Source organism: Microtus oregoni, unplaced genomic scaffold, assembly GCF_018167655.1.
Source record: "Microtus oregoni isolate MIOR12 unplaced genomic scaffold, Mior012 000027F_ref0000203, whole genome shotgun sequence".
NCBI classification, from domain to species: Eukaryota; Metazoa; Chordata; class Mammalia; order Rodentia; family Cricetidae; genus Microtus; species Microtus oregoni.
The window spans coordinates 21,624,098-21,637,412 of NW_024543086.1; the positions used below are offsets into that span (position 1 = coordinate 21,624,098).

General features: G+C 50.9%; 2 protein-coding genes across 2 annotated transcripts in view; one reads left to right on the forward strand and one right to left on the reverse strand.

Annotated features, from left to right (window-relative positions):
* The first annotated feature begins 7,972 nt into the window (after positions 1-7,972).
* Positions 7,973-11,226, forward strand: Dnase1 (deoxyribonuclease 1). The gene is made up of 9 exons (XM_041676608.1): positions 7,973-8,255; positions 8,420-8,567; positions 9,127-9,215; positions 9,371-9,454; positions 9,802-9,917; positions 10,232-10,344; positions 10,418-10,572; positions 10,757-10,853; positions 11,015-11,226. Exons 2-9 carry the CDS (start codon positions 8,421-8,423, stop codon positions 11,060-11,062), a joined length of 849 nt encoding a protein of 282 aa, XP_041532542.1. The 5' UTR covers positions 7,973-8,255; position 8,420; the 3' UTR covers positions 11,063-11,226.
* The window catches only part of Trap1 (TNF receptor associated protein 1), a 32,967-nt gene continuing 30,829 nt past the window's right edge, over positions 11,178-13,315 (reverse strand). Inside the window, exons 15-18 of the mRNA XM_041676606.1 lie at positions 12,978-13,063; positions 12,681-12,826; positions 11,552-11,624; positions 11,178-11,426 (exon numbers count right to left, since the gene is read on the reverse strand). Coding sequence (XP_041532540.1) covers positions 11,325-11,426; positions 11,552-11,624; positions 12,681-12,826; positions 12,978-13,063 — 407 coding nt within the window. The 3' untranslated portion in view covers positions 11,178-11,324. The remainder of the gene's footprint in view (positions 11,427-11,551; positions 11,625-12,680; positions 12,827-12,977; positions 13,064-13,315) is intronic.

Sequence of the window (13,315 nt, forward strand, 5' to 3'; positions counted from 1 at the left end):
CTGAGGGTCCGTGGCTAGAGCGTGGCTGGTGGTTAGCCTCCGGGTTGCTGGCCAGTACAAGACTCACGTTTGGGTGCAGGAAGCCTCCCTCCCTACAGAAACGGGCACATGGCTCCTTGATGGGGCGTTGCCCTGCAGTCTGTGTTTGCCCAGCAAGCACACCATGTCAGGTTCTCTGCTTTCTCAAAGTATCCTCATCTGAGCAGTGCCCCGAAGGCCTCCTTTACCTTCTCTCAGTAATAACAGCACTCCTAGTTCCGCAGTTACCCTGGGTCACTTGTCACCCAGCTGGACTGTGGATATGGAAGCCTAAGAACAGAAGACTGAGCCAGCATGCCTCAGGTCAGGTGCTTACGCTGTAGTCTGTGCTGGAGTGCTGTTGTCTCACCCGGGAGTGGGTTCTGGTGTTCTGTGGCGTTCCAGGTGCCCTAACCATGTCCTAGCTCTTACGAGTTTACATTACTCTCTGTCTTAGTCACTGTCCTATTGCTGTGAAGAGACCAGGACCAAGACAATTAGTATAAAGAAAGCATTTAATTGGAGGCTTGCTTACAGTTTCAGAGGGTGAGTCCCTCACCATCACAGTGAAGAGCACCGTGGCACGTAGACATGGTACTGAAGAAGTTGAGAGTTACATCCTGATCCACAGACTGGGAGAGTCTGGGCCTGGCACGGGCTTTAGAAACCTCAAAGCCCACCCCCAGTGACATACTTCCTCCAGCAAGGCCACACCTCCTCCAACAAGGCCACACCTCCCAATCCTTCTAATCTTTTCACACAATCCCTACTCCCTGAGGACTAAGCATTCAAATCTATGAGTTTTGGGGGGCTCTTTCTATTCAAACTACTGCACCCCTCTGAGGACCAGACTCATCAGTCACAAGTATGTATGTCAGATGCCATTATTTGGTGTAGGAGGTCCTTCTGTCTTTGTGTTGCTTTCATTGGTTAATAAAGAAACTGCTTTGGGCCCTTGATAGGGCAGAATTTAGGTAGGTGGGGAGAATTAAACAGAATGCTGGGAAGAAGAAGGCAGAGTCAGAGAGATGCCATGGATCCACTGGAGACAGATGCTTAGAATTTTACCTGGTAAGCCACTGCCACATGGTGATATACAGGTTAATAGAAATGGGTTAAATCAAGATGTGAGAGTTAGCCGATAAGAAGTTAGAGCTAATGGGCCAAGCAGTGTTTTAATTAATACAGTTTCTTTGTGGTTATTTCAGGTGTAAGCTAGTCGGGCGGCCAGAACAAACAAGCAGACCCTCTCTCCTTTTACAATTAGTGGAGAGAGAATAGAAATGGGACCAGATAGGCAATGCACACCAGATGGTGTAAATGTGACATTAGCAGCCAGACGCAGAGGGCAGAAAGGGCAGTGGTGGTGGCAGCAAGGACACAGCAGGGTCTGCCTGGGAGTGCCATTGATCTCACATGCCGTACAGTTGAATATGCTCACTGGTCCACGGGGCACAGCATGACTGGCCAAGCGCGACTGTGTAGCAGCTGTGGGACTCGGCAAACCAGGTGCTGTTGTTCTGAGGAATTTTCCACTCTGGGTTAATGGCATCTTTCCAGTGGCAGTATTGGTGAGCCCATACTGGGGAAGGCTAAGAGCAGCTTGCTAAACTTAGGACTACCTGGGGCCCATTCTGGGGACAAAGCAATGTCAAAGCTGCTGCTGTTGTCCCCAGGATGCTATGTCTATGGGACCAGTGCACACTGACCCCAAGGAGCACTCAGTGGCTGAGAGGAAGTGGCCCTGTGGCTATAGGAACTTACCAACCCCCTGGGAGCTTCTGGCCAGTGCCACTTCTGGCAAGTGCTATTTGGTGCCCCTATTGCTCTCTGCTGGGCTTCTCTGGAGGATCCCTAGACAAAGGTCTGGAAGTGAGCCTGTTCCCAGCCATCCCGCAGCTGAAGGTGCTAGAGACTTCCACAGCCAGGAGAGACATGGTATCTGCCTCAGGAAGCTGGTGTTCCCAAGAAGCTGGCTGGAAACAGGAGCAAATACTGCTGAGCACCTTAAAATAAGAAGGTTACCTAGGCTATGAGAAAACGAGAGCAGGGCTGCTAGGGATGGGGCTACAGGGAGAGAGTAGCTTCTCCAGAAGAGGTCACATTTAACCCAAACCTGGAACAACGAGAAGGGGCCGCTAAGGCTGAATGGAAAGCTTTGAGCTCGAATCCCGCAGGTCATGGTCAGCACTGGATTTCACAGGAGGGACAATGAGAACCTGATGACAGAGTTTGAGGAGGAGAAAAACGTGACCAAGAATCTGGTTACAAATTTATGAGGTGTCCTGGGAGCCCGCGGATGTGTGGTGAGTCCAGATGAGTGGGGAGACCCTGAAGCCCTGGTAATAGGGTGTACTGACTGCACACTGAGGGGGGAGCAGAGAAGCTGGGCGCATCTGGAGAAGCTGACCCTGAAGCCCTGGTAATAGGATGTACTGACTGCACACTGAGGGGGGAGCAGAGAGAGAAGCTGGGCGCATCTGGAGAAGCTGACCCTGAAGCCCTGGTAATAGGATGTACTGACTGCACACTGAGGGGGGAGCAGAGAAGCTGGGCGCATCTGGAGAAGCTGACCCTGAAGCCCTGGTAATAGGATGTACTGACTGCACACTGAGGGAGAAGCAGAGAAGCTAGGTACATCTGGAGAAGCTGAGGGGACAGTGTTAGGGGCTGAAAACCTGGGTGGGTAGGGCCACCATGACTGAAGGCAACAGGAGTACCACTTAGGGTCCATAATGGCTGGAAGGTTAGGATGCCCATCAGAGTTTAGGGGTGGCATTCCCAGCCCAGTAAGGTCTGAGATGAGGTCCCTGCCTCAGGAAACCCCAAGAGTAGTTCCTGCGCAGGCAAAACCCCAACCTGACAGCAGCTAAGAAACTCCCTTCCTCATGGTCCACATGACTTCGCCGCTGGTGCCTACCACCTCTCACCCTCCCACCATCTGCCCAGAGGCCACCTCTCATTGTGTGCCAGATACCTCTCCCTATCAAGGAGCACTCTGAGATGCAAACCTCAGGCTTAGACAATTTTGAGCTTTCGTTCTCAAGTCTATTTTTGGATGCCACACTGTATCTGCTTGTATGACTCAATGTTTTTCCTTTTTATGGAAATAAAAACATTTATTTTGAATAAAATATGGGTGATCACATCCCAGGAACACAGATTTGGGTTCCTTGGGGGTTTTGTTTGTTCGTTTGATGTATAAAATTTAAAAATTAATCATGGAAAATGTCAATATATCCAGACCACAGAAATCAAGGACCTTCAGTATCTCTATCTCTCAGGCTCGGGGCACACCCTGCCACACTGCGGCTCATGGCTGTCGTGCAGCCCCAGTGCCGTTAACCAAATCTGGAGCCCACATGCTTGCTCGTCCCTCACTAGCTCCCCATTCTTTGGAAAGTTATAACTTTGAATACAAGGGGAACTTAAATTTAGAACTACTTGATTGCCTCTCCGGTATATGTTGAGGGTACCTACAACCGTGAACATGCTGGCAAGGACTCTACCACTGGGCTGATTTTTGAGACAGGCTCTAAGTCACAGTCTCAGGCTGGCACTGACCTCACAGTGCAGCCCAAGCTGACCTGGAATCTGATACTCCTGTGTCAGCCTCCTGAGTTTCTGGACTGTACGTCTGTACCTGCAGGTCTGCCACATGTTTATAAGATCAACAGACCCCCTGCTTTACAGGCTCTGAATAAACAGCACCACTGCAGTTTCCAGCTTATTTCCAGTTTCTCTTCCCAGTGTTCTCGTTTCTCTTGGATGAAATTTATTGGCGATACTGTCCTTAGCGGGTGCCATTCCCAGTCTGCTTCAGCTGTGTGTGTTCATGGGGGCGCTAATGGCCACTCCACCCCATTTCCTCTCTTTGTTGTAGGCTGGCATTAGATACAGGCACGGGTGTGACCTCCACGCATCCCAGGACAGCTATGGATGCAGCCCAACACATTTATAGACCTGCTGTGCCAGTGTCACAGGGTAGACCCTCCCGACAGAGGTCCCATCAGACTCAAGGTTGTCTGGACACAAACCCCTCCCGTATGCGACTCTGTTCCTTAATAAGGAAGCTGAGAATCGTGGTTGCCTTCTGTGATATCAGTGGCCCCTGGCTCTTGGCCCTTACTCGGGACTGTAGAACCCAGGTTCAAAGTCTTCTCCCTCCTTGCTCTTATCTGTGGGAGACTTTTTCCTGTAGTGATACTCAGTGGCCCCACTTAGGAGAATGGCAGGGCCAGCTGCTGAGTCTTGGATCTTGTCTTGGAGAAACATTTGTTCCCTAGCACTCTGCAGAGGTTGCTAATATCTTTCCCCCTTATAATGTGTGTGAGCACAACCTTTGAGAGTCAGTTCTTTCCTAAACCTTTATGTGGGTTCCAAAGACAGCTCCGGTTGTCAGGTTGGTGTGGTCTATCTCACTGCCCACTGCTGATCTTATATCAATACAAATGCATGTATTTAAAAGCAAATAAAACACTTAATGTATGGCATTGGGTTCTTAGGCACAGTTTATGGAATAAGCTCTTGTAAATGATAGAACTGAGAAATGAAGTATTAAGGAAGGTAGGCTGTATGACCCCTGCTCAGGCCAGACCCCGCTCACTACATGAGAGCTTCCTAGACTTCCTCTAGTGTAGACAACACTTAGTGAAGATTCAGTATTAATTCTTTAAGAGGCCCTTAGGTCAAAGGAAATCACTGTCAGATGTGTTTTTATTAGGCAGGCAAACCCAAACAGTACTTAGGACCTCACAATTTATAGTAAACATTTGGAAAAGTTAGCAAACATGAATTTTTATTGATTTTTTTGTTGTTGTCTTTTAAGACAGGGTTTCTTGTGTAGTCTTGGATGTCCTAGAACTCATTCTGTAGACCAGGCTGGCCTTGAACTCAGATATCCACCTGCCTCTGCCTCCTGAGTGCTGGCATTAAAGGTGTGTGCCACCACTACCCAGAGACAAACTCTATTTTTAACCATTATTCCTGGGATCCGTGAACTTGCCAGAGATAGTACCACCCTGTCTTGGTCTGTGTCAGTTTTCACAGTAATGCTTTCTCAGTAGCTTCTGCAGCTGAGGCCTACAGACAGACACAGACCACTAAGAAGGACTAAAGCAGCCATCGCGGGTCAGCCCTGCACTGAGCATGGTGCACAGCAATGTTGCTAACACCGCTTCCTTCACACGTCCGGCCTGCAAGCTCACTGCAGTTCCTCTGGCTCCTCCAGTGAGGGCCTGCACACCAGCTGTGGCACAGAGCCCTACCTGGCCTGCCCCACTGGGGTTATTTGTTTCTGGTCACGGTGCTTAAGAGGATTTGTTCCATATCCTTTGACTTGGCTCCCACTCCAGTAAATCATTGTCATTCGCTGTTTCCCCGTTCAGTATCAGTGACAAGAGTAATTTGAAAAGAGAATATTGTAGATTAAGAGATGACCTTAAAGAAAGCTCACCTGATCTGAGAAAGTAGCCAGCTTTCCTCATAGCTACTGGCTGTCAACAAGTACTTCCTTGTTGATAGGACTGAAAATTCCAGAAGCACCGAGCCGCTTCTGCCTGCCATGGTACATCTCCAAAGTGGGTTCTGGCATGTCTTCCTGCTGATGTGGGCACGGCAGAGAGAGATACAGGTGAGAGAGCACCACACACCCTGTTTATCTGGTGGACTTCCCTCCTTTTTGTCCTTCTAGTCCCAGGGACAAAGATATCCCACCTGGCCCACAGACCAGAAAACAACCATTATTGTGTATGCTGGGTCTTGAGGCCACTTAAGACTCACTACACAGCTATGGCTGACACAGAAAACAGGAAAGGCAAGTAAGACTGTGCAGAGGCTTCTTTCCTTCTAAGAGGGGCAAATTCATTTGATTAGTGTTGTGCCCACTGACCCTCAAACCATAGAGCAGGCAGAGACGCCCTTATCCCAAGTGAATGGCCCTGACTCAAGCCCAGGTGGTCCCAAGCTGAGCTGCTTAGGGAGCCGTATTGTGGGGGCCATGACATTTAATTGGTGCCCAGGACCCAGCTGCTGCCTAAGGCCTATGCTAACTTTTTTGTTGGCTGGAAGGACGGTAGGGTACCCGGGAGCTCCCAGGAGCAGGGAGCAGGTGACAGGCTAGCCACTACCTTCAGCCACCTACCACCTGTTGAGAACCAGTGGGATGGGGCCCTATACTGAAAGCCACGTGTGCCAGATCTTACTGGTCCAGGCCACCTTTCTCTGCACACTGGCTGCCCCTAGGTGTGCACCCATTCCCGCCATTAGTTTCTCTGATGTGTGAATGAGGTAGAAACATGAGTTGTGTTGCCTTGCTGGGTGTGTGGGAACGGGGTGTTGGTCCACTTGAGTCCAGCTTCAGGTTGAGAAATGAAGCTCGGCCAGGCACACTTTTGAAGACGTGAGTGGGGCTGGATCATAGTTTGCTCCTCGGCACTTCATAACCAGCACATGCATGCCTGCAGCCTCAGTACAGAGCCCAGAAAGTGCAAGCCAGAGGCAGGAGGATCAGAAGATGAAAACCGTCCTGAACTACAAACACATCCTTGAGGTATATGAGACCCCATTTCAACAAAAGGATGGTGGTGGGGTTTTTGGCAGCGGAAGAGGCAGGTGGGTGACCCTACCTGTGAGACTGTCCACGTGAGACGCGGAGATGTGCACCAGTGCCACGCCGGCTTCCTGGAGGTGTCTTTACTTTTGTACTCTTAATTCCTTCTAGTCCTGCACGCCAGGTGCCTGGCCAGCTGGCAGATCCGCTCTACGTTGCTGACCTTAGCCTTTCTGGCTCCTGCCCTCTAGGCCGCCCTGCTCTGGAATTCACCCAACCTCCTGTAGCTGCCCACTCCTGTATCTTATTTTCACGTCTCCCTGAGTATGCAAGATCTTCCTTCCTAAGGAGGGTTCTGTCCCTGTAACATGGCAGTGTTGTCCTTGGAGAGCCAACCCCTCCTGCACAGAGCTTCTGATGGAGGGGTAAATGATGGCACCCAGAAAAAGGTTCACATCCTAACACTTGGCAAAGTGTGTACCCACCCAGAAGCACGAGGATCCAAGTCAGATCCACAGCATTCACGTAACATCAGTATGGCACGGGTTTGCTGGCCAGCCGCTCTAGCCAACGTGGTGCTCTTTAGATTCAGTGAGACACCCTGTCTCATAAAATAGGATGGGGAGCAACAGAGGAGGATATCCTTTATCAGCCTCTGGCCTCCGTATGTGCACGTAGACTCACAGTCGGGGGGAGGGCAGAGATGTGATCAGGGCTGTGAGGTGGGACAGTATCCTGACTTATCTGAAGGCGAGGGGCTGGAGTGACAGCAACCTTCCCCTAGAGTGGGGCGCACATGACCGCCAGGTGCTGGATTTCTGGCTACAGTTTTCATGGATTGGGGTATTTTGTTCCAGAAGCCCCAGAATAGGAACACAAAGACGCAAGACCCAGCCCTGAGTTATGTTGTCTTGTGATGTAGGCACTTGGGGTCCCTCAGAGCTTGTTCCCCAAGGAAGAATTCCTACCCAGAGCCTGTAGCAGCTTACCAGCTTGGGAGGTAAGGGGTCATCCTAAGCCACAGAGCAGAGCAGCTGTCTTGTCCATGTACAACACATCTGGAAATTAGCCTCTGGCTATAAGGTGACTTTAAGGTGTCCCAGACACAAGTAGATAAGCCAGCATACTTACTGCCCATCCCTGGTGGTGAAGACCGGATGGACAAAGGACACTATCAGACATTTTATAACCACGCACAAACATTATCAGACACTGTTTGTACAGCAGCAAGGAGGCTCTATGTCTGTTGAAGTTAGTACGTGTTGTTGGCCTGCTCCGGGCCCCAGTGGGATGGCCACATAGGCAGCCCCATTGTTCTGTGCTCTTGGGTGAAGGGCAAACATGTGCCCTGGGGAGGTCATAACTGCCTGAGCCTTTAAAACTGGCAGGGCAGGGCAGGGCAGGCTGGCATTGCCTGAGCAGCGACCTGGAGAGGTAGCCGCTCTGCAATTGCACGCTGCTTTTTTTACTTTAAAAGTAAAAGGAGAAATTAGTATCAGAATATTCCAGGTTTTTGGCAGAATTTCTACAGGCATTTCTGTACCAGGCTTGGTCATCAGTGGAGCAAGCTCCCTCGTTCATCAGCCAGTCCTAGAGTGGACTCAGGGACTCACCCCCAGCAGCAGAGCAGATCTGTTCTGGCTAGACCAGTCACTTCAGAGTGCACTGTACCCACCCAGGCTTCCAGGTGAGTGAACGAGGAAGCCAGGGTCTCTCCTGTGGTACAGGGGTGGGTGGGTGGGGGGAAGGGATGGGGGAGAGGACTGATGGCTCCCAGCTGGAGCCAGCACAGCGTTACAAAAGGGTGACAAGGTCACTCCCTCTTTGTCCTGACCACCTACAATCTCACAGGATGAGAGGCGCAGGGCTGATGGGGGTGTTGTTCACCCTGCTCAGCCTGTTGCAGCTGGCTGTGACTCTAAACATCGCAGCCTTCAACATCCGGTCTTTTGGAAACACTAAAATGTCCAATGCTACCATCTCTGGCTACATTGTGGAAGTAAGTTCAGGGTGGACCATGCCCAAGAGCAGACAGACCCCCAGGGGAGGTGGTAGCATTGCTAAGGGCCACAGAAGCCAGTGAACCTCAGGCCTTACCAGTCCCCGGGTTGTCAGCCCAGATCACTGTCTGTGGCCGGCGGATATCTGACAAGAGTTCCAGGACAGGCTGGAGAGATGGCTCAGTGGTTAAGAGCATTGCCTGCTCTTCCAAAGGTCATGAGTTCAATTCTCAGCAACCACATGGTGGCTCACAACCATCTGTAACGAGGTCTACTGCCCTCTTCTGGTCTGCAGACACACACAGACAGAATATTGTATACATAATAAAAAAATAATAATAATAAAAAAGAAAACCTACTTGGGTGGGATCTTTCTCAAGGTCACCAATCCCTTTATAACAAAAAAAAAAAAAAAAAAAAGAGTTCCAGGACAGGCTCCAAAGCCACAGAGAAACCCTGTCTAGAAAAACCAAAGAGTGTAAGCTACAGCCCTGGGCTGCTGGTGGCAGGACTGTCCACCTAGCCTGCCTTGCTAAGCTGTTGTGACCCTACCCCCAGATCGTGCGGCGCTATGACATCGTCCTTATCCAAGAGGTCAGAGACACCCACCTGGTGGCTGTTGGGAAGCTTCTGGATGTGCTCAATCGGTGGGTGACAGTGCCGGGGTCCTGGAGTGTGGATAGCACAACCACTTCTCGGGAAACAGCCTCAAACCCCTTGTGCTCCATGGATGGAACCTTGCTATCGGATTCCAGGAGGTTCCCTCTGTGGCCCCAAAGGACCTTTGGTTTCCTTTATCCAGGGACGTGCCTGACACCTATCGCTATGTGGTCAGTGAGCCGCTGGGCCGCAACAGCTACAAGGAACAGTACCTTTTCTTGTACAGGTAAAGACCTATGCTGTCAACTCCCGAGAATACAAGCATGAAATGTAGATAGGACCCCCAAATCTGTACTGCAGAGGCTGAGGGTGGTCTAGAAAGCCCAGGGTACCCCCTTTAACTTGGGAGGCCCTTACAGAGTAGGGTAGCAATGTATATTACAGGACAAGAGCACAGGACCACGGGATAAGGTTAAGGCCGGGTGGGCATCTACTCTGGCGCCTCTTACAGCTTGTAACAGGACAAGAAAGACTTGGGTTAGCCGTGTGTTATGGTGAGTTCCCAGGAAAGGTTTCTAGAAGGCTGGAGAGTGGCTCACCCCTGAACTCACCTCCTGTCTCGTCTTTCCTTAGGCCTGACCAGGTGTCTGTTGTAGACAGCTATTACTATGACGATGGCTGTGAGCCTTGTGGAACTGACACTTTCAGCCGAGAGCCAACCATTGTCAAGTTCCATTCCCCATTCACCAGTGAGTGCTGCTGTGCTCCACTTTCAGCCCTGCCCAGGCCAAGGGAAGTCACAACTGGCAGCTCTCATCCAGACATCTAGAAGCCTATGGCAGGGCTGCCCCATTCCCCGCCACTCCCTCCCACCACTCACTCCTGCGGGAGTGCCCTCAGGTCCCAGTGCTCTTAATTTACATTTAACTACAAGGACATTGCCTACCCTCTGGAGGCTGTCACACAATCTATTGCTGCTCCAGAGCTAAGCCAGGCCTTGCTGAGGGCCCCAGCTACAGTCCAGGCTGGTCTCTGGATCCATGTCTATCTACTGTCTCCTCAGCGGTCAGAGAGTTTGCGATTGTGCCCTTGCACGCAGCCCCAGCAGATGCTGTGACTGAAATTGATGCCCTCTATGATGTTTACCTGGATATCAAAAAAAAATGGGACCTAGAGGTAAGCCCATCCTAGGGACAGTGGTTCTACTGGCCCTGACTGTCCCTGGACTAACAGTCATGTTTCCTGGTAGGACGTCATGTTCATGGGCGATTTCAATGCTGGCTGCAGCTACGTAAGCTCCTCCCAATGGTCTTCCATCCGCCTTCGGACAAGCTCTCTCTTCCAGTGGCTGATCCCTGACAGTGCAGACACCACGGTCACAACCACAGAGTGTGCCTACGATAGGTAAGCAGCCAGCACGTGCTCGTCCAGACTCAGAATCAGTGAATCTGCCAGTTCCTGCCAGTGCAGGGCCTTCTCTTAATACTCCTGGGTGGACCAAGTTTGGACCCCAGGGCCAGGAAACCATTACCTAAGAGTCTATGTGGGACAAGAGGGTGAAGGAACCTTGTCCCCTGATGTCCTACAGGATCGTGGTTGCTGGATCTCAGCTCCAGAGTGCTGTTGTTCCCAACTCAGTTGCTCCCTTTGACTTCCAAGCAGCCTACAAACTTACCCAGAAGCTGGTATGTGTCCCTCCTTCATGTGGTTTGCGTTAGCCCGAGGCCAAACAGGAGCTGGCTTTGGTGATTCCCGACATTGCTACTGTTTCCCACACGAGATGTGGGCGGAGGGGGGTTAGGTCATGCTCTGGCCTCATGCCCTCCCTGCCTCCCCACCTCTGCAGGCTGAAGCCATCAGTGACCATTTCCCGGTGGAGGTGACACTCAAGTAAACCTGATGCCATCAGGCAGTGCAGCAGGTGCTTCTGGTGGGGGAGACTGCACCTGTCCAGCAGACATGAGCAGTACTCCAGCCCTCTGTCTCAGAGCAGACAGAAGCCTACCATGTGGACTGCTATACTGTTTAATTGAGGTAAATAAAGCCGAACTTGAGCAATTGGTGGTAGCATCCATGTATCAAGTTCTCCCTCCCCAGGCAGCTCCATCTGTCACTGAGAAGGCCTGGGTTGCACACTAGACCCAGTCTCTGGGCTGTCAGTGTTTCTCCAGGGCCTTGACCAGAAGGTCGTTCAAGCGGCCTACCATGGGCCGGGGGTCATCGACGAGTCCTGCGGCTATCATGGCGTTCTCATAGATCTGAAATGTAGGGATGGGAGATAAAAATCAGGATGGGGGTTCAAGTCCAGTCTGACCTACATGTGACCTCTGGGAAGAGAGCAGCTTCCTACCCCAGGCAGACAAAGAGAAAGGGTCCTCCTCACCTGATCCACCAGCAGCTGGGCCAGCTCCGGCTCACGCTCTCTCAGCTGACTAAGCTTCTTTATTAGTGTGTGCCTGCATCATAGAAACAAAGAGGGAAACCAGCTCAAACTGAGCATCTCTAACCAGAGCTGCTGCCCTTATGTTATCATTATTAGAACACTAAAAACTACAATGTGTCTGTCTAGCACAAAAAAATACCAGGATTCTAGAAAACACCCAGATAACAATCACCATAAGAGTGTCAGTATCACCAGACAGAGGTGGTGCAGCCTTTAACCCCAACACTTGGGAGGCAGAGGCAGAGGCGATGATCAAGGCCAGTCTGGTTTACAGAGTGAGTTCCAGGACAGTTGGGGCTACACAGAGAAACTCTGTCTTCAAAAACAAAAAGAATCAAACAAACTCTCAATTAACCCAAAGTCTAAACTAGAGAGCTTTTTAGAAAGAGGTGATTCTGCAGAAACCCTAAAGCAGCTAAGATTTATAAATTACATTAAAACTAAGATCATACCACCATCAAAAGATACGTTAAGATAATAACCATTAGAAACTAAAGCCAGGCATAGTGGTGTACACCTATAACACCAGCACTCGGGAGGCAGAAGGGCTCTGTGAATTAGAGGCCAGCCTAGTCTACATAGCAAGTTCCAGTCTGGCAAGGCTCCATGGTGAGACCATCTCAAACAAACTAACTATAAAGGAACACCGAAGAAGAGAAGCAGCAGGAGAGAAGTCTGGGAAGACAGGTTCTATGGCAGGCCAAAAATGTAAGGTGCTCACCCCATCACAGACCTGGGAACTCTGGGGACTGCCTGGACCACTGAAGATTGTACAGCCTAGAGAAGCATGTGCTCATAGCTACCCTGCTCCCAACAGCTCCAAACTAGAAGTCACACAAATCTGTCCACCCAGTGAACGTCCTCTGTCACACACACCAGGAACCGACCCATAAAGTTAAAAATGGCAACTTCCAAAAGTGGTTTTCAGGGTACAAAGATGGGGAAAGACCAGCAATGTTCCGTGTAAACTTCCAGTAAGACCTTTTAACTTCTGCTTAGCTCCAAGGGCTTCTCTCAGAAGTACATCCATATCACACGATCTGTGGTGGGAGCTAGAGCCTGGGCATACCTGGGGTTGATCTCCAGAGTAGGCTGTAGCAGTTGAGCGCGTTCCTCCTGGGTCTTGGCCAGCTGCTGCATGCGCAGGAAGTGCCGAGCAGCCCCCATCTCCAGCACCGTCACCATGGCAGGGTGGGTGTCCAGGCGGAAAGTCACCTGCAAGCAAGGCTCAGGATGAGGAAGAACCCAATAGCGAAGGGCCTGGTGGAGTCTCCATCCTGGCTCAGTACCCTCCTGTGGACCCTCGCAGCTACAGCCGGGCTCTGAGGAAGACACTAAGTTCCACAGTACTGCAGGGAAGCTTTACCTTCACGGTGGTGACACGAGACCCCAGTGCGTTCCTCATCCAGGCCATTAGCTCCTCTGTTTCCTTCTCGGACAAGCGCTCAGCAGCTGCACGAGAGAAGAGAGTGAGCCTAGGGATGGCTGACCACGGTCTCACTCTGTGGGCTCCACTCAGCACACTCCTGAGCCAAGTCTAGCCACACTGCCTTGCCAGGAACTAGGACGGAGGCTCTTGGAAAGGCCTTTCACCGACATAGAGAAACCTGGAAAACATTGGTGCGTCCCTGTCCTTTGCGAATTTTTCAGGGCTTTAAAAAGTCTGAGCCCAACCATGGTGACACACACCTGTAATCCAGTACT

Excerpts from the sequence above, each read along its gene's own strand:
- Dnase1 (XM_041676608.1), top strand. The coding sequence starts at position 8,421 with ATGAGAGGCGCAGGGCTGATGGGGGTGTTGTTCACCCTGCTCAGCCTG. Across the intron at positions 9,455-9,801 it reads CAGTACCTTTTCTTGTACAG|GCCTGACCAGGTGTCTGTTG; the intron begins GTAAAGACCTAT and ends GTCTTTCCTTAG. Across the intron at positions 10,345-10,417 it reads AAAAAAAATGGGACCTAGAG|GACGTCATGTTCATGGGCGA; the intron begins GTAAGCCCATCC and ends GTTTCCTGGTAG.